Here is a 27638-nt window from a genome sequence, read left to right as displayed (position 1 = left end):
CGCCATCAGGGCACTACAGCCGTGACTGGCGTATGGGGCCCGGTGAGCAGAGGGGGCCCGCATCGGGCCCCCTCTTACCTGCTCACCGGGCCCCTACCGGCAGCCGCAGGCTGAACCGGGCCCTTAGCGGCGGCCGGCGCTACAGCTGTACGCTATTGACGTGCGGGCCCAGGGCAGTAAAGCTGGACACAGGGTGGGGGCCCAGGGGCAGTAAAGCTGGACACAGGGTGGGGGCCGGGGGGCAGTAAAGCTGGACACAGGGTGGGGGCCGGGGGGCAGTAAAGCTGGACACAGGGTGGGGGCCGGGGGGCAGTAAAGCTGGACACAGGGTGGAGGTCCGGGGGCAGTAAAGCTGGACACAGGGTGGGGGCCCGGGGGCAGTAAAGCTGGACACAGGGTGGGGGCCGGGGGGCAGTAAAGCTGGACACAGGGTGGGGGCCCAGGGCAGTAAAGCTGGATACAGGGTGGGGGCCGGGGGGTAGTAAAGCTGGACACAGGGTGGGGGCCGGGGGGCAGTAAAGCTGGACACAGGGTGGGGGCCCGGGGGCAGTAAAGCTGGACACAGGGTGGGGGCCGGGGGGCAGTAAAGCTGGACACAGGGTGGGGGCCGGGGGGCAGTAAAGCTGGACACAGGGTGGGGGCCCACCAGGGCAGTAAAGCTGGACACAGGGTGGGGGCCGGGGGGCAGTAAAGCTGGACACAGGGTGGGGGCCCGGGGGCAGTAAAGCTGGACACAGGGTGGGGGCCGGGGGGCAGTAAAGCTGGACACAGGGTGGGGGCCGGGGGGCAGTAAAGCTGGACACAGGGTGGGGGCCGGGGGGCAGTAAAGCTGGACACAGGGTGGGGGCCGGGGGGCAGTAAAGCTGGACACAGGGTGGGGGCCGGGGGGCAGTAAAGCTGGACACAGGGTGGGGGCCGGGGGGCAGTAAAGCTGGACACAGGGTGGGGGCCGGGGGGCAGTAAAGCTGGACACAGGGTGGGGGCCGGGGGGCAGTAAAGCTGGACACAGGGTGGGGGCCGGGGGGCAGTAAAGCTGGACACAGGGTGGGGGCCCAGGGCAGTAAAGCTGGATACAGGGTGGGGGCCGGGGGGCAGTAAAGCTGGACACAGGGTGGGGGCCCACCAGGGCAGTAAAGCTGGGCACAGGGTGGGGGCCCGGGGGCAGTAAAGCTGGACACAGGGTGGGGGCCGGGGGGCAGTAAAGCTGGACACAGGGTGGGGGCCGGGGGGCAGTAAAGCTGGACACAGGGTGGGGGCCGGGGGGCAGTAAAGCTGGACACAGGGTGGGGGCCCAGGGCAGTAAAGCTGGATACAGGGTGGGGGCCGGGGGGCAGTAAAGCTGGACACAGGGTGGGGGCCGGGGGGCAGTAAAGCTGGACACAGGGTGGGGGCCGGGGGGCAGTAAAGCTGGACACAGGGTGGGGGCCGGGGGGCAGTAAAGCTGGACACAGGGTGGGGGCCGGGGGGCAGTAAAGCTGGACACAGGGTGGGGGCCGGGGGGCAGTAAAGCTGGACACGGGGGGGCAGAGTGCTGGACAGAGATGGGGCAGAGTGCTGGACAGAGATGGGGCAGAGTGCTGAACAGAGATGGGGCAGAGTGCCGAACAGAGATGGGGCAGAGTGCTGAACAGAGATGGGGCAGAGTGCTGGACAGAGATGGGGCAGAGTGCTGGACAGAGATGGGGCAGAGTGCTGGACAGAGATGGGGCAGAGTGCTGAACAGAGATGGGGCAGAGTGCTGGACAGAGATGGGGCAGAGTGCTGGACAGAGATGGGGCAGAGTGCTGAACAGAGATGGGGCAGAGTGCTGAACAGAGATGGGGCAGAGTGCTGGACAGAGATGAGGCAGAGTGCTGGACAGAGATGGGGCAGAGTGCTGGACAGAGATGGGGCAGAGTGCTGGACAGAGATGGGACAGAGTGCTGGACAGAGATGGGGCAGAGTGCTGGACAGAGATGGGGCAGAGTGCTGGACAGAGATGGGGCAGAGTGCTGGGCAGAGATGGGGCAGAGTGCTGGGCAGAGATGGGGCAGAGTGCTGGGCAGAGATGGGGCAGAGTGCTGGGCAGAGTGCTGGACAGAGATGGGGCAGAGTGCTGGACAGAGATGGGGCAGAGTGCTGGACAGAGATGGGGCAGAGTGCTGGACAGAGATGGGGCAGAGTGCTGGACAGAGATGGGGCAGAGTGCAGGACAGAGATGGGGCAGAGTGCTGGACAGAGATGGGGCAGAGTGCTGGACAGAGATGGGGCAGAGTGCTGGACAGAGATGAGGCAGGATTGGAAACAGATGGGGCAGAGTGCTGGACACAGATGGGGCAGGATTGCACACAGACTGGGCAGAGTGCTGGACACAGATGGGGCAGGATTGGACACAGATGGGGCAGGATTGGACACAGATGGGGCAGGATTGGAAACAGATGGGGCAGGATTGGAAACAGATGGGGCAGAATGGAGACAGATGGGGCAGGATGGGGAGATCATATGGGGCAGAATGGATACCCATGAGGGCAGGATGGGAGAACATATGGCTGGAGCCTGGAATGAGACACACGGGGGCTAGGATGGCGAATATTACCATAGGGGCTAATTAAGGGATATTATTATTGCAGTGATGTATTTATTTTATTTTTTGAGTATACTGTTTTAAATGGGGGGGAGGTCCTGTTACTGTGTAGAGTGATACTATGTTGCCTTCTTCATGTGGTGTAATGTAGAAGTTGGGAAAATTAAGTAATGTGTTCTACAAGCGGAACTTGAGATAACTGTTTTATTTCCTGCAGAGACGAGTCCTGGCTGGATGAAGTGATGGCGGTCTGTGCTGGATGAAAGATGAAGGACTTCACCTAGAGACGTCACTGGTGAGTCAGTGTTACCTATACACTGACACTATACACTGTATACTATATACAGAGGTCCTGTGTACAATGTCACCAGTGATCACTATATTACCTATACATTATATACAGAGCTCCTGTGTGTAATGTCACCGGTGATCACTGTATTACCTGTACACAGACACTGCTTACTAATTACAGATCTCCTGTGTATAATGGCACTGCTGGTGATAGTATTGTGTTTTTTTTTTTTAATTACTGATCAGTATTGTAGTATTCAGTCATTTGTGGTTATATGTGGTCTGGTCATGGTGTAGCGGTATTTGTTCCTTGTATTTTATATTATTCGATCACTGTGGTGGTAATATGTCATCTGGTCATAGTGCGGTGGTATTTGTTCCTTGTATGTAGTATTATAGGTCATTTTAAAAATTGAAAAATAAATAAAAATATACCTAAATTGTATTGCATATTTTAACAAATATTTAGTAGGTTACAGTAGAGTAGGGCCCGGCCAAAAGTGTCTACCGTGTTATGGTGGCGGCTTAAAAAATCTTTTGGCCAAAACAAAAGCTGCCGGCTATATGTGTGATCTGGTGATGGGAACTGTCAATGTGTGATAGGTGAGAAGTGGAGATTTTCCAAGAGAGAGCGGTGGGACTGTGGACAGTTCGAGGGGTGGAGCCTGGAGGCGGGGCTGGGGTGGAGCCTGGGCGGAGTTTCAAGGGGGCCCCGAAAATTTTGCCAGTATGGGGCCCCGAAATTTCTAGTGGCAGCCCTGTGCATTTGTATAGAGCGAGGCTGCGACCTCTACCCGGCCACATCACTGGTCCAAGCACAGTCTCTGCTCAACACAAGTGTATGGAGAGAGGCCGGGAGCATGTGTATCGCATACATACCCTCCGCTCCCAGGTCTGAAACTGGCAAATCCTTGCAGAGGACAGAGCATGTGCCGGTGGATTCCGAAGTCCCCCCTTTATGACAGTAAAAGCCTGAAAACAGTGGCCATGGTCCCACCATGCCCTCCCCGCCTATCTGAATCCTATGGGCTCGCTCACACTGGCGCCTAATATAGAGGAGTGCAATGCCCAAACCGCTCCAGCACATTAACCCCCTAAAAGCTCCTCTGCCCTGGGACCAGTGCCCCTGCAACAGCATCACAGGGGCCCGATCATTGCCATGGTGACTCTGTCCTCACGATCTGGGTCACCAGGCACTAGCAATTTAGTTAGAGCTTGCGCAGAGTGGTCACATGACCGCCCCTCTCCAGCACAATGCTGCCGAGAGAAGAGCCTCTGTAGCTCAATAATGAGCGGTTTTACACAGGTCACATGACCGCCCCTCTGCAGCACAATGCTGCCGGGAGAAGTGACTGCAGCTGCGCACTGCGCGCCGCACGCAGTCAGCACTGACAGTGACAATAAGAAACGCCAAATCACGTGAACAGGAAGTCAGAGAGGTCATAGTTCACTGCACACGGCAGCCAATCAGCGGGCGGAGTTGTGGGTATCGGAACGAGGCTAGAGACGCAGATCCAGCGTGTCTGCTGATTGTAGCCCGGGGAAGCGGGGAATATGGCGAAACATCACCCTGACCTGATTTTCTGCAGGAAGCAGGCCGGCGTGGGTAAGCTGGAAGCTGGGCTGTTCGGGGACATGGCGGCTCCTCAGTCACACTCTGGTTGTGTCCCCCCGTGTGTGCTGGGGCCCCGCAGACTGCAGTGTCCATGGAGGACTGGGGCAGTAATACCCTCGGTGCTTGTGGTGGAGCTGCTCGGTACAGTTATAGGACATACTGCCCTAGACTGCTAAATCTGTGGGGGGATTGGAGTTTTTCTCTTAGATTCCGCCCACATGACTCCTAATGGCCGCCCGCTGCTATGTCAGTGAGCCCGTGTATGCCAGTCCATTACAGGGATTGTTTGTCTGTATTTTATTCCATTTGCTTTAAAGGGAACCTGCCCCGTGTTACTGCCGTCCAATCTGCAGCCCGTGTTATGGAGCGGAGCCTTAAAGGGAACCTGTCACCCCGAAAATCGCGGGTGAGGTAAGCCCACCGGCATCAGGGGCTTATCTACATCATGCTGTAGATAAGCCCCCGATGTTAGGGTACCGTCACACAGTGCCATTTCGATCGCTACGACGGTACGATTCGTGACGTTCCAGCGATATCGTTACGATATCGCTGTGTCTGACACACAGCAGCGATCAGGGATCCTGCTGAGAATCGTACGTCGTAGCAGATCGTTTGGAACTTTCTTTCGTCGCTGGATCTCCCGCTGTCATCGCTAGATCGGTGTGTGTGACACCGATCTAGCGATGCGATCCAGCGATGCGTTCGCTTGTAACCAGGGTAAACATCGGGTTACTAAGCGCAGGGCTGCGCTAAGTAACCCGATGTTTACCCTGGTTACCAGCGTAAATGTAAAAAAAACCAAACAGCACATACTTACATTCCGGTGTCCGTCAGGTCCCTTGCCGTCTGCTTCCCGCACTCACTGACTGCCGGCCGTAAAGTGAAAGCAGAGCACAGCGGTGACGTCACCGCTGTGCTGTGCTTTCACTTTACGGCCGGCAGTCAGTGAGTGCGGGAAGCAGACGGCAAGGGACAGACACCGGAATGTAAGTATGTGCTGTTTGTTTGTTTTTTTTACGCTGGTAACCAGGGTAAACATCGGGTTACTAAGCGCGGTCCTGCGCTTAGTAACCCGATGTTTACCCTGGTTATCCAGGGACCTCGGCATCGTTGGTCGCTGGAGAGCTGTCTGTGTGACAGCTCCCCAGCGACCACACTACGATTTACCTACGATCACGGCCAGGTCGTATCGCTGGTCGTGATCGTAGGTAAATCGTATAGTGTGACGGTACCCTTACCTGAAAGAGGAGAAAAAGACGTTAGATTATACTCACCCAGGGGCGGTCCCGCTGCTGGTCCGGTCGGATGGGTGTCTCTGGTCCGCTGCGGCGCCTCCCATCTTCATTCCAAGACGTCCTCTTCTGATCTTCAGCCATGGCTCCGGCGCAGGCGTACTTTGTCTGTCCTGTTGAGGGCAGAGCAAAGTACTGCAGTGCGCAGGCGCCGGGCCTCTCTGACCTTTCCGGCGCCTGCGCACTGCAGTACTTTGCTCTGCCCTCAACAGGACAGACAAAGTACGCCTGCGCCGGAGCCGTGGCTGAAGATCAGAAGTGGATGTCGTGGAATGAAGATGGGAGGCGCCGCAGCGGACCAGAGACACCCATCCGACCGGATCAGCAGCGGGACCGCCCCTGGGTGAGTATAATATAACATCTTTTTCTCCTCTTTCAGGTAACATCGGGGGCTTATCTACAGCATTACAGAATGATGTAGATAAGCCCCTGATGCCGGTGGGCTTACCTCACCTGTGATTTTCGGGGTGACAGGTTCCCTTTAAGAGCTTGGCATATGAGCAGGGCCGGTTCCAGGTTTTCATGGGCCCAGGGCGAAAGAGTCCCGGTGGGCCCCTTTAACACATTCCACAATTCATAATGCACAGATACGGCAGAGAAATATAGGTATACTACAATGCCAAAGATTTCACTTACTACTTACATTACATGAGTGATATCTATTATACATTCTTCATTAGCTCAGAAACTGGACAGTATAGTCCTCTGTACAGAATAATGAGCCCCATATATTGCTCCAAACAGAATAATGAGCCCGACATTATGCTCCAAACAGAATATGAGCCCCATATATTGCTCCATACAGTATAATGGGCAGCACGTAGTACTCCATATAGAATAATGAGCCCCATATAATGTTCCAAACAGAATAATGAACCTCATATAATGCTCCATACAGTATAATGGGCAACACATAGTACTCCATATAGAATAATGGCCCCCATATAGTCCTCTATACAGAATAATGAGCCCCATATAATGCTCCATACATTATAATGGGCACCACAGAATGCTCCATACAGAATGAGCCGCATATATTGCTCCATACGGAATTGACCCCACATAATGCTCCATACAGTATAGTGAGCCACATATAATTCTCCATACAGTATATGATAGGCCCCATCTATTGCTCCATATATAATGGGACTCATATAATGCTCCATACAGTATATGATCATCCCCATACAGTATACGGAGTCCCATATATTGCTCCATACAGAATGGGCCCCATAAGATGCTCCAAAAATAATTGGCCCCATATAATGCTCCATATATAATTGGCCATATAAAACACTCCATATATAATTAGTCCCATAAGATGCTTCATGTATTATTGGCCCCATATAATGCTCCATATTAAATTGGCCGCATATAATGCTCCCTATAGAATTGGCCCCATAAGATGCTCCATATAGAATTAGCCCCTTCTGATGGTCCCCATATATTGCTCCAAATATATATATATATATTAAAAAAAAAAAAAAAAAAAATCACCTCTCGTTGCTTGACGCTGCTCTGGACTCCTCACCGTTGGCGTCTTCCTGCTCTCTGTGCTGTAACTGCTCAGGCAGAGGGCGCGCACTGGTGATGTCATTGCGCCCTCTGACCTGAATGTCACAGTCAGAGGATGGAAGACGCTGCAGCGCTGGAACCCCTGGAATGTGGGCCCCCTGCCTGCTCAGGGCCCCGGCACTTGCCCGGGTGCGCCTGGTGCTGACGCTGGCCCTGCATATGTGTTTGTCATTTAACCCTCTGTTGTCCCTTGGATATTCTGTCAGTAACTTTCTTTATGAGTGTACATACAGAAATGGCTGTCAGTCACTGATAGGAGCCCACTGGCCAAATCTCCCAGAAAGGGCAACGGATTAGGTACATAAAACATGGGAGATACTGATTGTTTTCTTCTAAAAGGATATATCATTCTACCTCTCTATAACATGGGGCTGCATTAACGTGATAGGTTCCCTTTAAGTTTGTCAAAATAATGTCAGCTGTACCAAGCACAAACCTGACCTTCACCCTCGGGCGCTCGTTGGCATGACTGTAGCAGTGAGATCACAATAATGTCATGTGACTGCTGCAGCCAATCACCATGCTTAGCAGTAATGTCACGATGCCACTGAGCCTAGTGATTGGCTGCAGTGGTCATGTGATGTCGTGACATAACTTGCAGCCATAGCCTCAAAGACTGAGGGTAATGGGGTAAGTACTGACTTCTGTATTTTTACATATAAAAAGCCTATGGAATAAGAAAAAAATGGAGAACCCCATTAACAGTGACGGGCTGCTCCTAATATCGACCAGGCACCGCCTGAAGGAGGTGGGATCCCAAAATCGTGCGGCCGTACTACAATGTTTCCATATTTCTTATTACACGTCTATGACTTTCGGAAGCAATGTCTCCCACGTCTCGTGACCAAGTTATAACCATTACAGACGTGAACCTCAGAGTCGGACCTTTTATCTTATGGTTAATGCAGCCATGTTCTGGGATCATTAAAACAGAAATAAAATGTCAGCACAGGACCCATTCATTAAAAGGGAACCTGCCATTTCCCACTTTAGGGCTCATACTCACTCGCATGAAATACGACTGAGTCTCGCAGGTTAAAACCCAGCTCTGCCGCCGGCACTCCAGAGCGGAGCGTGCGACCGCATAGCAATACATGGAGCTGCACGCTCCGCTCCCAAGTGCCGGCGGCAGAGCCGGGTGTTACCATGCGAGCGAGTATGAGCCCTTAATCTGAGCCCGGGGTCCTGTTGTAGACCCCTCAGTCTGCAGATGATTACTGGCGCCTCCAGCCCATGGAGCAATCATTGAAGTACATGGGCGGGTTCAGCAGGATCACTGTGGGGCTGGAAGAGATGCTGTAACGGCCCCAGTAGCTCGGGGCGATGTGTTTGTATACAAGTAAGCGCATTATATTACTTTATAGCACATCATCTGAATAAAATGCTGATAAATAATCTTTATTATGGCCATTGCATTGACCACAGGACCTTGGGGTCAGATTAATATGCAACATTCTGATATTGGGTTCCTTTGAATGGAAGCAGAATTATCATAAAACTTTTGTTTGCTTCCTTTCAGTTGCCTTATTTTTTTTCTTTTTTAAGCGACATTTAAAGAAAAAAAAAAAAGGTGTACCACTTTTTCCCAGCTAAAAATTGGATCCACTTATTTTTTTGAACATTAACATTTTTTGGAAGTAAATGATAAACGATGGTCATCCATTATGTCCTATGTTAATGGGTCCTTTTTTTTTAGCATTGCGCTTGCCCTGAACACACAAAGAAAATAAAAATTTGTTAAACGACATGCATACCAGAAAACAAATTGGCAGTTCTTAAATGGATCCCTTTTTTCCACCATAATTTTCAGAGGAACTGCCCCCAAAAAACCCACTACAGTGCGGCCATGTGTCGCCACTGAGCAGCTTCAGAATGCAGGGAGACGTTCCCCGTTGGTAACACGCAGTTGTCACTTCATTCATACATTCCTGCACACAATGAAAAGACGGCCTAAACTGATCTATCACTGGAGAGCTATTTACTAATGGAGACATAACAGGAATATGGACATCAGCAGCAGAATGCTGTCAAGTCAGTGATTATACTGGTACATATTGGAGTTTTTAGAAAAGTATTTACCATACGTTAAAATATTTAATTCCAATCTAATTGTTAATTATTGAGACAATCTGTTGTGATATATTAATTTTTTGTTTTTATTTTCAGCTATAGGAAGACTATGTGAAAAATGTAAGTACTTGCAATTTAATTAGCACAAAAATATCAGAAATTATAGAAATTCTGATAAGGATGCCCAGACTTTTTTTAAAGTGGCTTAAAAAAAAAAAAGTTGATGTCAAATGGTGTTTAATCCACTTTAGAGCCTTTTCTGACATTCCTTACACCAGAAATCTTACTTTAATCAGATTTATGGCGTGGCATACGCCCCGTGTCCAATGCTCTTGATTCATTAAGAGGTGAGCGCCTCTTAATGAATCGGGATCGACTAACTCCAAAACGCGCCTTCATCAAGACCAGCGAGAAAATCAACAACCTAGATGAATCAAGGCCAGAGAACCCGATTTCGTGGATGTCTTAGTGGGCTACTTGCTGTAGTCTTGATAAAATCACTATTTTCTCAGCAGCAGATTATCACTAGAGGCTTAGGCTGGTTTCACATTTGCGTTTTTTGCCGATGTGTTTAAACACATGCGTTTTTTTCCCTATATTTAACATTAAAAATGCATGCTTTTTTTTTGTACGCGTTTGATGACGCATGCGTCGTTTCTATGCTTGCGTTTTTTTGCGGAAATGCAACATGTAGTAATTTCTAGAGGCGTTTTTTTTGCTGCAAAAAAAGTATTGCTGTCTATGTAAACGCATGCGTTTTTAAGCACGTGCGTTTGCTTGCGTTTTTAAACGCATGCGTTTCAATAGAAGAAAACAAGTCTACACACTGATAAGCCACCCCCCACCATCAAGGTGATAAAGGGATCCTAACCCTAGGGATCCAAACCCTAACACTAGGGATCCAAACCCTAACCCTAGGGATCCAAACCCTAACCCTAGGGATCCAAACCCTAACCCTAGGGATCCAAACCCTAACCCTAGGGATCCAAACCCTAACCCTAGGGATCCAAACCCTAAAGGTACCGTCACACTAAGCGACGCTGCAGCGATACCGACAACGATCCGGATCGCTGCAGCGTCGCTGTTTGGTCGCTGGAGAGCTGTCACACAGACAGCTCTCCAGCGACCAACGATCCCGAGGTCCCCGGTAACCAGGGTAAACATCGGGTTACTAAGCGCAGGGCCGCGCTTAGTAACCCGATGTTTACCCTGGTTACCATCCTAAAAGTAAAAAAATAAACAGTACATACTTACCTACCGCTGTCTGTCCTCGGCGCTCTGCTTCTCTGGTCTGGCTGTGAGCACAGCGGCCGGAAAGCCGGAAAGCAGAGCGGTGACATCACTGCTCTGCTTTCCGGCCGCTGTGCTCACAGCCAGACCAGAGAAGCACAGCGCCGGGGACAGACAGCGGTAGGTAAGTATGTAGCGGTTGTTTTTTTTACTTTAACAATGGTAACCAGGGTAAACATCGGGTTACTAAGCGCGGCCCTGCGCTTAGTAACCCAATGTTTATCCTGGTTACCAGCGAAGACATCGCTGAATCGGTGTCACACACGCCGATTCAGCGATGTCTACGGGGAGTCCAGCGACCAAATAAAGTTCTGGACTTTCTTCCCCGACCAGCGACAGCGCAGCAGGATTCTGATCGCTGCTGCCTGTCACACTGGACGATATCGCTAGCGAGGACGCTGCAACGTCACGGATCTCTAGCGATATCGTCTAGTGTGACGGTACCTTAACCCTAGGGATCCAAACCCTAACCCTAGCCATTTCTATTTATAGTGGGTTTTCTAGTTGATTTTTATGATTGGCAGCTGTCACACACTAAAGACGCTTTTTATTCCAAAAAATATTTTTTGCGTTACCACATTTTGAGCTACAATTTTTCCATATTTTGGTCCACAGAGTCATGTCTCACGCCCTCTGTAGGCCCATTGGCGGTGTCTGGATCTTGATTTTTTTTCTCTTGTGAAATTTCTCATCATGCGTATCAAAAACGCAAACGCAGGAAAAAACGCATGTAAACGCGTAAAAATGCGGCGTTTTTTTAACGCATAGGAAAACGCATGCGTCTAAAAAACGCAACGTTTGTACGCGTTCACATGTGTTTTTTTTCACCACATGTGGATGTGTTTTAAACGCTGCGTTTTTAAACGCAAATGTGAAACTAGCCTTAGTAAACCTGCAGCCATGTGCATGAGCTCTACATAAACCCATTGATCTATATTATTTTAGGGTGCTTTGTTTGCGGTTTTGGAAGGTAAAACTAGGCGTGTATGTGTGGGGGAAATCGAATTATTCTGATGTCAGTCCCTTTCCAACAATCAATTCTTGGCATTAGTTTCAAAAACCGCATCACGCCTGCATGTGAGAAGGCGCCCTTGGGGTATGTGCACACATTGTTTGCAGCAGAATCTTCTGCACCATTTCTGCATCTCTAGACAGGAAAAACGCTGCATAAAATAGGCGGGTTTTTGTTACATGACGTTTTCCCCGATCATTAATATAATTGAAATCTGTAGCAAAAACACTGAAAGAATTGACATGGAGCAGAATTAAATCTGCAAGGAAAAATAAACATGTGCATGATATTTCAGGATTCTTATTCACTTTGCTAGTGATAGGAAATCCTTCAGGTTTTGTGACAAATCTGCAGAGGAACAAAATTGCACCGTGTGCGCAGGCCCTTATACAGCAAAAATAAACGGTGTAATCGTTCCATTAGGCTGTGTGCACACGTTGCAGATTTGGTGCATTTTTGTAGCATTTTTTTTTCTGCACGGATTGTGGCAAAGTGAATGAGAATCCTTACATGTCGTGCGCACGGTGAGTATTTTTGACTTGCAGATTCGGTGCATTAAAATAATCTGCAGCATGTCAATTCTCTGCTTGTTTTTGCCCTGCGTTTTTCTTCCATTCGATCCATTGAAAAAACCGCAATGTTTTTGAGGCTGCGGTTTCCTGCCAAGAGATGCAGAAATTTCTGCAATCCCATTTTCAACGTGCGCACAGACCCGTATACAGCATGTGTATGTGTTCTTACTCTAGAATATTTGATTTCACACTAAATGCCTCCAAATACGGGTTATATTCAACTAAAACGAAAAATACTGTCCGTTTTGTAGGCGATGGGAAGTGTGTTATTTGTGACTCGTACGTGCGGCCTTGTACCCTGGTCCGGATCTGTGATGAGTGTAATTACGGCTCGTACCAAGGCCGCTGTGTCATCTGCGGAGGCCCCGGAGTGTCGGACGCTTACTACTGCAAGGAGTGCACCATTCAAGAGAAAGATGTGAGTGACATAATTGTATGTTTGTACAATGTAAGAATAACTGCTAATGAACAGCACAGGACTTTCTCCACTACATTTAAATTATAGTACAATTATATGTTTGTGTACATAATTATATTTTTGGGACACGACAAGATTATGACGTTCTAGATTTGGGCATCGTTCTGCATTGATGGACTTGTATCTATCAGCACAGAACAATGAGAAGAAGGCCATCGGGCACACTGAATACATGGACAGCTGGGTTTCACTGCTCCTCAGTGTCGCTTCTCACTACACAATGTTCACGGCCTTTTCTCGTGAAGAATACTCACATGCCAATGTGTTCATACATTTTCAGGGGAAATAGCAGAAGCCTAGCACACAATTGAGCGGTTACCTTATGGTTTTTAAGTAGATTATTTTTGGATGTAAATTCTAATTATTAACTATGTAAACAAAACTGCACTTTTATTTATTTTTCTTTTTTTTTTCTTTAATAATTTACCCTTTTATTTTTTTAATCCTTTTAGAGAGATGGTTGCCCAAAGATTGTGAATTTGGGCAGTTCGAAAACAGATCTTTTTTATGAGAGAAAGAAGTATGGTTTCAAGAAGAGGTAGTTCCGAGCCTGGATCCTGTTTGATGGAAACTGTACATTTTTTTTTTTAAATTTTTTTTTTATTGTTATTATTGGATAATTGGATCAATAAATTCTGTTTCTACAACCATTTGTTTTGTTCCTTGTGATGAGTTCACTGATCTACAGTGCCTACAAGTAGTATTCAACCCCCTGCAGATTTACACATTTGGAATTAACTTGGCATTGTGACATTTGGACTGTAGATCAGCCTGGAAGTGTGAAATGCACTCCAGCAAAAAAGAATGTTATTTCTTTGTTTATTATTTTTTTAAATTGTGAAAAGTCTTTTCAGAGGGTCATTTATTATTCAACCCCTCAACCCACCAGAATTCTGTTTGGTTCCCCTAAAGTATTAAGAAGTAGTTCAGGCACAAAGAACAATGAGCTTCACATGTTTGGATTAATTATCTCTTTTTCCAGCCTTTTCTGACTATTTAACACCCTCCCCAAACTTGTGAACAGCACTCATACATGGTCAACATGGGGAAGACAAAGGAGCATTCCAAGGCCATCAGAGACAAGATCGTGGAGGGTCACAAGGCTGGCAAGGGGTACAAAACCCTTTCCAAAGAGTTGGGCCTACCTGTCTCCACTGTTGGGAGCATCATCCGGAAGTGGAAGGCTTATGGAACTACTGTTAGCCTTCCACGGCCTGGACAGCCTTTGAAAGTTTCCTCCCGTGCCGAGGCCAGGCTTGTCCGAAAAGTCAAGGCTAACCCAAGGACAACAAGGAAGGAGCTCCGGGAAGATCTCATGGCAGTGGGGACATTGGTTTCAGTCAATACCATAAGTAACGTACTCCACCGCAATGGTCTCCGTTCCAGACGAGCCCGTAAGGTAACTTTACTTTCAAAGTGTCATGTCAAGGCTCGTCTACAGTTTGCTCATGATCACTTGGAGGACTCTGAAACTGACTGGTTCAAGGTTCTCTGGTCTGATGAGACCAAGATCGAGATCTTTGGTGCCAACCACACACGTGACGTTTGGAGACTGGAAGGCACTGCATACGACCCCAAGAATACCATCCCTACAGTCAAGCATGGTGGTGGCAGCATCATGCTGTGGGGCTGTTTCTCAGCCAAGGGGCCTGGCCATCTGGTCCGCATCCATGGGAAGATGGATAGCACGGCCTACCTGGAGATTTTGGCCAAGAACCTCCGCTCCTCCATCAAGGATCTTAAGATGTGTCGTCATTTCATCTTCCAACAAGACAACAACCCAAAGCACACAGCCAAGGAAACCAAGGCCTGGTTCAAGAGGCAAAAAATCAAGGTGTTGCAGTGGCCTAGTCAGTCTCCTGACCTTAAAGGGAACCTGTCACCTGAATTTGGCGGGACTGGTTTTGGGTCATATGGGCGGAGTTTTCTGGTGTTTGATTCACCCTTTCCTTACCCACTGGCTGCATGCTGGCTGCAATATTGGATTGAAGTTCATTCTCTGTCCTCCATAGTACACGCCTGCACAAGGCAAGATTGTTTTGCGCAGGCGTGTACTATGGAGGACAGAGAATGAACTTCAATCCAATATTGCACCCAGCATGCAGCCAGCGGGTAAGGAAAGGGTGAATCAAACACCAGAAAACTCCGCCCATATGACACAAAACCAGTCCCGCCAAATTCAGGTGACAGAGTCCCTTTAACCCAATTGAAAACTTTTGGAAAGAGCTCAAGATTAAAGTCCACATGAGACACCCAAAGAACCTAGATAACTTGGAGAAGATCTGCATGGAGGAGTGGGCCAAGATAACTCCAGAGACCTGTGCCGGCCTGATCAGGTCTTATAAAAGACGATTATTAGCTGTAATTGCAAACAGGTTATTCCACAAAATATTAAACCTAGGGGTTGAATAATAATTGACGCACACTTTTATGTTTAAAATTTATAAAAATTTAACTGAGCAACAAAACTTTTTGGTTTGTAACATTTATGCATCTGTTAATAAATCCTGCTCTTGTTTGAAGTTTGAAGGCTCTAACTTATTTGAATCTTATTAAACCTGCTAAATCTGCAGGGGGTTGAATACTACTTGTAGGCACTGTATGTAAACATCAGCATTCCCAAACTGCTGAGCCGCATTGGGGACATATCACTTTGAAAAAACGTCAATAGGTTTTGTAACTACCGTAACTTGATTTTTGCTTAGAAAAAAAAAAGTGCCTGAAAGTTGGATGGGTGGGTAGTCAGCCAATCACATGTCTGCAATTTGCAGCCACTTTCTGTCCAGCTTCTCTCAACTGTCTTCTATTGAGAGAAGCTGGATGAAACTGGATGGCACAAAGGGACTGCAGACTTTCTTTTCTTAGACCAAATAACCCCTTTAAAACATGATTTTATTTTTTTAATTTTTATTTTTTACTTACACAGGTCAAAGGCCAGCAGTCAATGTGTGAACTGTATTGATGAGCGAATGTGCTCGGATAAGGCGTTATCTGAGCATGCTTGTGTGTTAATAGTATTTGAGCACGCTGAAGATACTCTATGTTCAAGTCACCGTGGCTGCATGCCTCGCGGCTGTTAGACAATCCCTGTATGTGTCGCGGCTGTTGAACAGCATTGAGACATGCAGCCGCGGGGACTCGAACATAGTATTAAAGCACGCCGAAGATACTCTATTCACACACAAGCGTGCACAGATAACACCTTATCCAAGCCCGCTCGCTCATCACTAGGGCTGCTTATGTTTGGCCACCATTACCAGGCAGCACTGGGGCAGGTACCTTTAGAGATGTGCAATAAACGCAAAAATATATATATATATATATATATCGGCATAACAATGCAAACTTACCTGATTTCTGTCTACCTTTCTCCCTTATTTTTAATCCCTTAACAACCAGAGGTATTTTTGGTTTTGCATTTTAATTTTTTGCTCCCCTTCTCAGAGCCATAATTTTTTTTTTTTTCTCCATCAATATGGCCACATGAGGGCATGTTTTTTTGCAAGACTTGTACTTTTGACCGACATCATTGGTTTTAACATATCATGTACTGGAAGATGGGAAAAAAAATTCCAAGTGCGGTGAAATTGCAAAAAAAAAAAAAATGCAATCCCACAGATTTAGCTTTTTTACTATGTTTACTAAATGCTAAAACTGGCCTGCCATTATGATTCTCCAGGTCATTACAAGTTCATAGACACCTAACATGTCTAGGTTCTTTTTTTACTTAAGTGGTGAAAAAAAAAATCCAAAGTCTGTTAAAAAGTTAAAAAAAAAGCGCCATTTTCCAATACCCGTAGCGTCTCCATTTTTTGTGATCTTGGGTTACGTGAGGGCTTATTTTTTGTGTGCCGAGCTGACGTTTTTATTGATACCATTTTAGTGCACATACACTCTTTTGATTGCCCATTATTGCATTTTAATGCAACATGGTAGAGACCAAAAAAAAATTATTTTTTTATTTATTTTTTAATTTTCAACCTCTTCAAGACGCAGCCCTTTTGCATTTTTGTTTTTTGCTCCCCTCCTTCCCAGAGCCATAACTTTTTTTATTTTTCTATCAAAATGGCCATGTCTGGGCTTGTTTATTTTCGGGACAAGTTGTACTTTTAATGTGCACACGATGCAGATTTAGTGCAGAACTGCAGCAGATTTTTCTGCAGCAGAAACGCTGCAGAACTGCACTGTGATTTACAGTACAATGTAAATCAATGTGAAAAAAAAAAAGCTGTGCACATGGTGCAGAAAAATCTGCGCAGAAAAACGCTGCAGATTTCAAAGAAGTGCATGTCACTGCCTTTGTGCAGTTCTGCAGTGTTTCTGCACCCCTCCATTATAGAAATCCACGGTGGTAAAATCTGCGCAAAAACTGCATAAAAAACGCACCTGCGGATTCTGCCAGGAGATGCAGATGTAGTGCAGAAAATTCTGCACCACATTTCCCACGTGTGCACATAGCCTTAAACGAAACCATATGTTTTACCATGTCTTGTACTAGAAAACGGGAAAAAAATTCTAAGTGTGGTGAAATTGCAAAAAAAGTGCAATCCCACACTTGTTTTTTGTTTGGCTTTTTTGCTAGCTTCACTAAATGCTAAAACTGACCTGCAATTGTGATTCTCCAGGTCATTACGAGTTCATAGACACCAAACATGTCTAGGTTATTTTTTATCTAAGTGGTGAAAAAAAAGCCACATATTGCTAAAAAAAAAAAAAAATTTGCGCCATTTTCTCATACCTGTAGCGTTTTTATTTTTTTGGGATCTCGGGTTGGGTGAGGGCTTATTTTTTGAGCACACCGAGCTGACGTTTTTAATTATACCACTTTTGTGCAGATATTTTTTGATCGCCCATTATTGCATTTTAATGCAATGTCGCGGCGACCAAAAAAACATAATTCTGGCGTTTTAAATTTTTTTTTCTCGCTATGCCGTTTAGCGATCAGGTTAATCCTTTTTTTTTAAATTATTGATCAGGCGATTCTGAACGCGGCGATACAAATTTTAAACTTTTATATTTTTTGTTCATATTTAACCCCTTCCCGACCTTTGACGCCACGTAGGCGTCATGAAAGTCGGTGCCAATCCGACCCATGACGCCTATGTGACGTCATGGAAAGATCGCGTCCCTGCAGATCGGGTGAAAGGGTTAACTCCCATTTCACCCGATCTGCAGGGACAGGGGGAGTGGTAGTTTAGCCCCGTGCCCCCCCCCCCCCCCCACGCCATCATACTTACCGATCCTGCCGGGGTCCGTCCGTCTTCTCCCTGGGCGCCGCCATCTTCCAAAATGGCGGGCGCATGCGCCGGCAGATTCGTTCCAAAGTGCATTTTGATCACTGAGATAGATTATATCTCAGTGATCAAAATAAAAAAAAAATAATAAATGACCCCCCCCCCTTTGTCACCCCCATAGGTAGGGACAATAAAAAAAATAAAGAATTTTTTTTTTCCCACTAATGATAGAATAGGGTTAGGGCTAGGGTTAGGGCTAGGGTTAGGGTTTCGGTATGTGCACACGTATTCTGGTCCTCTGCGGATTTTTCCACTGCGGATTTGATAAATCCGCAGTGCTAAACCGCTGCGGATTTATGGAGGATTTACCACGTTTTTTCTGCGCATTTCACTGCGGTTTTACAACTGCGATTTTCTATTTGAAAAGTTGTAAAACCGCTGCGGAATCCGCACAAAGAAGTGACATGCTGCGGAATGTAAACCGCTGTGTTTCCGTGCAGTTTTTCCGCAGCATGTGTACAGCGATTTTTGTTTCCCATAGGTTTACATTGAACTGTAAACTCATGGGAAACTGCTGCGGATCCGCAGCGTTTTCCGCAGCGTGTGTACATACCTTTAGAATTAGGCTATGTGCACACGGTGCGGATTGGCCGCTGCGGATTCGCAGCAGTGTTCCATCAGGTTTACAGTACCATGTAAACCTATGGAAAACCAAATCCGCTGTGCCCATGGTGCGGAAACGCTGCGTTGTATTTTCCGCAGCATGTCAATTCTTTGTGCGGATTCCGCAGCGTTTTACACCTGTTCCTCAATAGGAATCTGCAGGTGAAATCCGCACAAAAAACACTGGAAATCCGCGGAAAATCCGCAGGTAAAACGCAGTGCCTTTTACCCGCGGATTTTTCAAAAATGATGCTGAAAAATCTCACACGAATCCGCAACGTGGGCACATAGCCTTAGGGTTGGAATTAGGGTTGTGGTTAGGGTTGTGATTAGGGTTATGGCTACAGTTGGGATTAGGGTTAGGGGTGTGGGGGGGTTAGTGTTGGAGGTAGAATTGAGGGGTTACCACTGTTTAGGCACATCAGGGGTCTCCAAACACAACATGGCGCCACCATTGATTCCAGCCAATCTTGTATTCAAAAAGTCAAATGGTGCTCCCTCAATTCCGAGCCCCGACGTGTGCCCAAACAGTGGTTTACCCCCACATATGGGGTACCAGCGTACTCAGGACAAACTGCGCAACAATTACTGGGGTCCAATTTCTCCTGTTACCCTTGTGAAAATAAAAAAATGCTTGCTAAAACATCATTTTTGAGGAAAGAAATATGATTTTTTATTTTCACGGCTCTGCGTTGTAAACGTCTGTGAAGCACTTGGGGGTTCAAAGTGCTCACCACATATCTAGATAAGTTCCTTGGGGGGTCTAGTTTCTAAAATGGGGTCACTTGTGGGGGGTTACTACTGTTTAGGCACACCAGGGGCTCTGCAAACGCAACGTGACGCCCGCAGACCATTCCATCAAAGGCTGCATTTCAAAAGTCACTACTTCCCTTCTGAGCCCCGACGTGTGCCCAAACAGTGGTTTACCTCCACACATGGGGTATCAGCGTACTCAGGAGAGACTGGACAACAACTTTTGGGGTCAAATTTCTCCGATTACCCTTGGGAAAATAAAAAATTGCAGGCTAAAAGATCATTTTTGAGAAAATAATTTTTTTTTTTTATTTTCATGGCTCTGCGTTATAAACTTCTATGAAGCACTTGGGGGTTCAAAGTGCTCACCACACATCTAGATAAGTTCCTTTCGGGGTCTAGTTTCCAAAATGGGGTCATTTCTGGGGGATCTCCAATGTTTAGGCACACAGGGGCTCTCCAAACGTGACATGGTGTCCGCTAATGATTGGAGCTAATTTTCCATTCAAAAAGTCAAATGGCGCGCCTTCCCTTCCAAGCCCTGCTGTGCGCCCAAACAGTGGTTTACTCCCACATATGGGGTATCAGCGTACTCAGGACAAACTGGACAACAACATTTGGGGTCCAATTTCTCCTATTACCCTTGGCAAAATAGATTCCAGGCTAAAAAATCATTTTTGAGGAAAGAAAAATTATTTTTTATTTTCATGGCTCTGCGTTATAAACTTCTGTGAAGCACCTGGGGGTTTAAAGTGCTCAATATGCATCTAGATAAGTTCCTTTCGGGGTCTAGTTTCCAAAATGGGGTCATTTCTGGGGGATCTCCAATGTTTAGGCACACAGGGGCTCTCCAAACGTGACATGGTGTCCGCTAATAATTGGAGCTAATTTTCCATTCAAAAAGTCAAATGGCGCGCCTTCCCTTCCGAGCCCTGTCGAGTGCCCAAACAGTGGTTTACCCCCACATATGAGGTATCCGCGTACTCAGGACAAATTGGACAACAACTTTCGTGGTTCAGTTTCTCCTTTTACCATTGGGAAAATAAAAAAATTGTTGCTAAAAGATAATTTTTGTGACTAAAAAGTTAAATGTTCATTTTTTCCTTCCATGTTGCTTCTGCTGCTGTGAAGCACCTGAAGGGTTAATAAACTTCTTGAATGTGGTTTTGTGCACCTTGAGGGGTGCAGTTTTTAGAATGGTGTCACTTTTGGGTATTTTCAGCCATATAGACCCCTCAAACTGACTTCAAATGTGAGGTGGTCCCAAAAAAAATGGTTTTGTAAATTTCGTTGTAAAAATGAGAAATCGCTGGTCAAATTTTAACCCTTATAACTTCCTAGCAAAAAAAAATGTTGTTTCCAAAATTGTGCTGATGTAAAGTATACATGTGGGAAATGTTATTTATTAACTATTTTGTGTCACATAACTCTCTGGTTTAACAGAATAAAAATTCAAAATGTGAAAATTGCGAAATTTTCGCCAAATTTCCATTTTTATCACAAATAAACGCAGAATTTATTGACCTAAATTTACCACTAACATGAAGCCCAATATGTCACGAAAAAACAATCTCAGAACCGCTAGGATCCGTTGAAGCATTCCTGAGTTATTACCTCATAAAGGGACACTGGTCAGAATTGCAAAAAACGGCAAGGTCTTTAAGGTCAAAATAGGCTGGGTCATGAAGGGGTTAATTTTTTTTTTTTTTAAACTTTTGCCATACTTCAATAGAAGCTGGCACAACTGGATCGGCTCAGCTACATAGGAGCGATCATCAGATTGCTCCTATGCAGCTGAATTACAGGCTTGCTATAAGCGCTGCCAACGCATCGCTGACCCCCGATCACATGACGGGAGGTCGGCGATGCGCGCATTTCCGGCCCAATGGCCGGAAGCGGTAGTTAAATGCCGCTGTCAGCGTTTGACAGCGGCATTTAACTAGTTAATCGCGGCAGGTGGATCGCAATTCCACCTGCCGCTATTGTGCGCACATGTCAGCTGTACAAAACAGCTGACATGTTGCGACTTTGATGCGGGCTCAGCGCCGGAGCCCATATCAAAAAGGGGAGACACGACATGCGCCGTACTAGTACGGTGCATGTCTTGAAGACAGAGGTTAAAAACTTTTTTTTTTTTTTATATATATATAACTTTTTTGGCATGCTTCAATAGAAGCTGCCATAGCCCGATCGACACTGCTATATACAGGCGATGATCAAATCGCCTGTATGTAGCATAATTGCTCACTTGCTATGAGCGCCGACCAGCGGGTGGCACTCATAGCAATCCAACAGTGACAACCATATAGATCTGCTTTAGACCTCTGGTTGTCTTGCCAAAGCATCAGCGACACGGCCACCGATGGGCAGGATTTCCGGCGTGCTTGCCGGAAGCCCGTGTTAAGTGCGATTGCACCCACAGATGTTAGAGGCACATGTCGGCTGTTCAAAACAGCTGACATGTGCCGGAAAATATATGGGATGAGCGCCAGAGCCCACATCAAAGGGAGGGTGTCGGACTTACTATTATGCCCGATACCGGAAAGGGGTTTAACATGAGTAACCCTTTTTAGAAGAGGACGTTTTAGCATGTTAACATGGAAATTTGGCTGCAGAGCTGTCATCACAAGGAGAAAGCAGGTTCTAAGCTTCTCTGGGACTTGTGCTGTTTTGTTCTTCTTTACTGCATGACGCCTGGTGTTTATGATTAGTCAGTCATGAGAGTAAAACTAACCGCCCCAGAGATGAAGCTCTGCTAACGCCCCTTTGAAGAGGAAATTAAAATCTAAATTTACAAGCCATTATCTCCACAATGGATATCAGAAATTAAAAAAAAGTTCAGCTCTGCAGTCACATGATGGAAGTGGTCAGTGTAACATGACATAACTGATGAAGGGTCCTCTTTAATGGCTCTAGCACAAAGTACAGTACCTTGGGCCATATTAGGAGTAACCTGCCACTATCTTACAAAATAGGGTAAACTGAAGGGTAGACAAACTGCTAACTAGAAAAGACCCTTTCTAAAATATAACTCTTAGGCCGGCTTCACACTTGCGAGTTTTACGGACGTAAGAGCGCAGAAACTACGTCCGTAAAACTCGCAAAAAATACGGCACAATTATTCTCTATGCCCCTGCTCCTATCTGCCGTATTTTAATGATCAGTATTATACGGCTTTCTACGGCCGTACAAAATCGCAGCATGCTGCGTTTGTCACCGTACTGCGCAAGAAATACGCCAATGAAAGTCTATGGAAGCGTGAAAAATACGGATTACACACGGACAAGCAGTGTGACTTGCGAGAAATACGCAGCGCTGTTAGAGAGAAAAGCCGGTAATTCAGTGCGGTATACAGTAAAATCACACTGACCGCTTCCAGTCCAATAGGTAGAATAAATGTGTACACATAGAATAGGTATATATATATATATATATATATATATATGTGTCAGTGAGACACATATATGTATATATATTAATATTTATTCCAGCGCTATACAGCTTGAAAGCCGGTAATTCAATTACCGGCTTTTTCTTTCTCCTTCCTAAACCCGACATGATTTGAGACATGGTTTACATACAGTAAACCATGTCTTCTCTCCATTTTTTTTTTTGCAGATTCCACACTACTAATGTCAGTAGTGTGTATCTGCAAACTTTGGCCGTTCTAGCTCTTAAAATAAAGGGTTAAATGGCGGAAAAAATTGGCGTGGGCTCCCGCGCAATTTTATCCGCCAGAGTAGTAAAGCCAGTGACTGAGGGCAGATATTAATAGCCTGGAGAGGGTCCACGGTTATTGGCCCCCCCCTGGCTAAAAACATCTGCCCCCAGCCACCCCAGAAAAGGCACATCTGGAAGATGCGCCTATTCTGGCACTTGGCCACTCTCTTCCCATTCCCGTGTAGCGGTGGGATATGGGGTAATGAAGGGTTAATGCCACCTTGCTATTGTAAGGTGACATTAAGCCTAATTAATAATGGAGAGGCGTCAATTATGACACCTATCCATTATTAATCCAATTGAATGAAAGGGTTAAAAAAAACCACACACATTATTAAAAATTATTTTAATGAAATAAAAACAAAGGTTGTTGTAATATTTTATTTAACGCCCAATCCAATCACTGAAGACCCTCGTTCTGTAAAAGAAAAAACATAATAAACCAACAATATACTTACCTTCCGCAGATCTGTAAAGTCCAACGATGTAAATCCTTCTGAAGGGGTTAAAACATTTTGCAGCAAGGAGTTCCGCTAATGCAGGCTGCTCCTTGCTGCAAAACCCCGGGGAATGAAGCTAAATATAGGTCAATGATCTATATTTAGCTTCATTTGCGGTGAGGCGCCCTCTGCTGGCTGTTCATAGATCGTGGGAACTTACCTAGAAAGCCTGGGAGCTTTCTAGGAAAGTTCCCACGATCTAGGAACAGCCAGCAGAGGGCGCCTCACCGCAAATGAAGCTAAATATAGGTCATTGACCTACTTTACCTTCATTTTCCGGGGTTTTTGCAGCCATGAGCATCATTGCATTAGCAAAGCTCGTGGCTGCAAAATATTTTAACCCCTTCAGATGGATTTACATCGTTGGACGTTACAGGTCTGCGGAGGGTAAGGATATTGTTGGTTTATTATGTTTTTTTACTTACAGAACGAGGGTCTTCAGTGACTGGATTGGGCGTAGAATAAAATACTCCAACAACCATTGTTTTTATTTCATTAAAATAATTTTAAATGTGTTTGTGTTTTATTTACCCCTTTACTACAATTGGATTAATAATGGATAGGTGTCATAATTGACGCCTCTCCATTATTAATTAGGCTTAATGTCACCTTACAATAGCAAGGTGGCATTAACCCTTCATTACCCCATATCCCACCGCTACACGGGAATGGGAAGAGAGTGGCCAAGTGCCAGAATAGGCGCATCTTCCAGATGTGCCTTTTCTGGGGTGGCTGGGGGCAGGTGTTTTTAGCCAGGGGGGGGCCAATAACCGTGGACCCTCACCAGGCTATTAATATCTGCCCTCAGTCACTGGCTTTACTACTCTGGCGGAGAAAATTGTGCGGGAGCCCACGCCAATTTTTTCCGCCATTTAACCCTTTAATTTAGTAGATAGAACGGCCAAATTTTGCAGATACACACTACTGACATTAGTAGTGTGGAATCTGAAAAAAAAAGGAGAGAAGACATGGTTTACTGTATGTAAACCATGTCTCAAATCATGTCGGGTTTTAGGAAGGAGAAAGAAAAAGCCGGTAATTGAATTACCGGCTTTCAAGCTGTATAGCGCTGGAAAAAATATTAATATATATACACATATATGTGTCTACTGATATATATATATATATATATATATATATATATATATATATATATATATATATATATATATATATATATATATATATATATATACAGTATATATATTTTTTTTTTCTTTTTGGGACACATGGATCACTTCTATGGCGGTATGTTGGTTTTGCAAGCCTGCGAGAAAACCACGCAGTACGGATGCCATACGGATTACATACAGAGGATGCCATGCGCAAAAAACGCTGACACACCCTGCCTACGGAGGAGCTACGGACCACTATTTTCGGGACTTTTCAGCGTATTACGGCCGTAATATACGGACCGTATTTTCATACGCTGAGTGTGAAGCCGGCCTTACTAGTTGGCCCGTGAAAAATTTTTGCACATTGGTTGTCAGGGCACAGGCAATTTCAGGAAAATCAAGTTGGTCAAATGATAAAGGGAATCTGTCACCTACTTTTTCATATATAAGCTGCGTCCACCAGCATCAGGGGCTTATCTACAGCATTCTGGAATGCTGTAGATAAGCCCCCCAATGTACCCTGAAAGATGAGAATCTGAGAAGCAGAGACTGCGCCAGGATGTGGTGAGTATAACGGGGGTGGGTGAGCTATGCAATATTCACCTGTCCCTGTTCTACCGCAAGGCTCTGTCTTCCACGTCCTCTGGCTGTGATGTTGAGGTCAGAGGGCGCGATGACGTGTTTAGTGCGCGCCCTCTGCTTGAACAGTCACTGCAGAGACCCGGAAGACACAGCCTGTGCAGGACACTGGCACCTGGCCAGGTGACTGTCATTTTAAAAAAAAATATATATATTTTTTTTTTAATCGCAGCAGCATACGGGGCATATTATTCTATGGAGCATCTTATGAGGCCATCAACCTTTTATGGAGCAGCATAATGGACATATTCTGTGGAGCATCTTATGGGGCCATCAACCTTTATGGAGCAGCATATGGGGCATATTATTCTATGGAGCATCTTTTAGGGCTATTATTAACCTTTCTGCAGCATTATATGGAGCATATTCTATGAAGCATCTTATGAGGCCATCAACCTTTATGGAGCAGCAAATGGGGCATATTCTATGGAGCATCTTATGGGGCCATCGTTATCCTTTTATGCAGCATTATATGGAGCATATTTTAATATGGAGCATCTTATGGGGCCATTTTTAACCTTTGTGCAGCATTATATGGGGCATATTTTTTGTATGGAGCATCTTACGAGGCCCATTATGAACTTTATGGAGCATTATATGGGGCTCCTGATTCAATATGGATATTCAAACATTTACCGTATTTTTCGGACTATAAGACGCACTTTTGTTCCCCCAAAAATTGTGAAGAAAATGGGGACTTAACGGTTGGTGGTGGCAGTGGTGTGGCGGCAGAGGTGCGGTGATGCTGAGGCGGGGTGGGCGGTATGGCATGCACCTGAGCAGGGTCCCTTCCTCAGGTGAGGTGATGCCGTGGCCCGGTGTCCACGAAGAGCAGAACTGGATGAATCACGGGTTTCTCGGTGGCCATCTTCCGGAGGCCACGCTTGCGCAGATTGACTTCTCTGCTTCCTGGGGCTTCAGGAAAATGGCCGCAGGAGGCCACTAGTGTGCAGATTGCGGTGGCCATTTTCCTAAAGCAGAGTTTGCAGATTGAGATCTCTGCTTCAGGAAAATGGCCACCGCGATCTCCATCTGCACAGGCGCTGCCTCCCGTGGCCATTTTCCTGAAGCCCCGGGAAGCAGAGTACTCAATCTGCGCACATGCGGCATCAGGAAGACGGTCGCCGCCACAGAGAAACCCGTGATTAACCCGGCTCTGCTGCTCGTCTTGGAAACTGGGCCACGGCGTCAACTCACCTGAGGAAAGGACCCTGCTCAGGTGCACGCTGTACCACCTACCGTGCCTCAGCATCACCGCACCTCTGCCACACCACTGCCGCAACCCCCCCCATGGACACAAGGCCGCTGCGTCGCCCACCTTAGCAGGAAGGAACCCTGCTCAGGTGCACGCCGTACTGCCCACCGCGCCTCATCATCACCACATCTCTGCTGCCGCCACACCACTGCCTCAACCTCCTGTGGACACCAGGCCGCGGCGTTGCCCACCTCAGCAGGAAGGGACCCTACTAAGGTGCACTCCCCACAGCCCACACATCAGCACCGACGACACCGGACCTATCCTGAGGAAGGGACCAAGCCTGTGACACTGCTGTACCACCGCCAGCCCTCAGGTAAGATACCTTAAAATTTGGACAATGAGACGGACCCCCATCTTATAAAAATCTTTTTTTTCCTGCTATTTTCACCAAAAAAAATTGGGGTGCGTCTTATGGTCTGGTGCATCTTGGAGTCCGAAAAATACGGTAACCTACTGATGTCTCAATTAATTTTACTTTTATTGGTATCTATTTTTATTTTTGAAATTTAGCAGTAGCTGTTGCATTTCCCACCCTAGGCTTATACTTGAGTCAATAAGTTTTCCCTTTTTTTTGTGGCAAAATTGGGGGTCTCGGGTTATACTCGGGTCGGCTTATACTCAAATATATACGGTAAGTATAAATAAAAAATACATCAATACCCACTAAGTGAAGGTGCAAAAGTGCTTGAAGACTGAAAAACAAAAATAATAATGTATGAAAGGGCTAAAAAAATCCTAAGAACGAAAAGGGATAATTAAATTTATCCCACTAAGCTATCCGTATTGCCAATATGGAATAATTCTGATTAATACACATCTTTGCTCAAAAAATTATACCATGCAAAGATTAGCCCGTACAGCACATGCCTCAAAACCTAATCCTAAAGAAAACAGGGTAACTAATGAATAGCTCACTACCTAGAATAATATGTCAGAATAGTGATGACTCATGTCTGCACATCGGCAAATCATTTCTGTTTGGAGCACGATAGAGCATC

The 27638-nt window shown here is 46.2% G+C and overlaps 1 protein-coding gene across 1 annotated transcript; it reads left to right on the top strand.

Moving 5' to 3' along the window:
* The first annotated feature begins 4309 nt into the window (after positions 1-4309).
* On the top strand, positions 4310-13408 carry PHF5A (PHD finger protein 5A). The gene is made up of 4 exons (XM_069737027.1): positions 4310-4460; positions 9503-9526; positions 12532-12698; positions 13211-13408. Exons 1-4 carry the CDS (start codon positions 4409-4411, stop codon positions 13298-13300), a joined length of 333 nt encoding a protein of 110 aa, XP_069593128.1. The 5' UTR covers positions 4310-4408; the 3' UTR covers positions 13301-13408.
* The last annotated feature ends 14230 nt before the right edge of the window (positions 13409-27638 follow it).

The sequence above is a fragment of the Ranitomeya imitator genome, chromosome 8, assembly GCF_032444005.1.
Source record: "Ranitomeya imitator isolate aRanImi1 chromosome 8, aRanImi1.pri, whole genome shotgun sequence".
NCBI lineage: Eukaryota > Metazoa > Chordata > Amphibia > Anura > Dendrobatidae > Ranitomeya > Ranitomeya imitator.
This window is presented reverse-complemented; position numbering and strand designations above follow the sequence as displayed.

Bases quoted from the DNA above. Each gene is read 5' to 3' on its own strand.
- PHF5A (XM_069737027.1), top strand. From the start codon at position 4,409: ATGGCGAAACATCACCCTGACCTGATTTTCTGCAGGAAGCAGGCCGGC. The intron at 4,461-9,502 runs GTAAGCTGGAAG...TTTTATTTTCAG, and splicing joins CAGGAAGCAGGCCGGCGTGG to CTATAGGAAGACTATGTGAA. The intron at 12,699-13,210 runs GTGAGTGACATA...TAATCCTTTTAG, and splicing joins GCACCATTCAAGAGAAAGAT to AGAGATGGTTGCCCAAAGAT.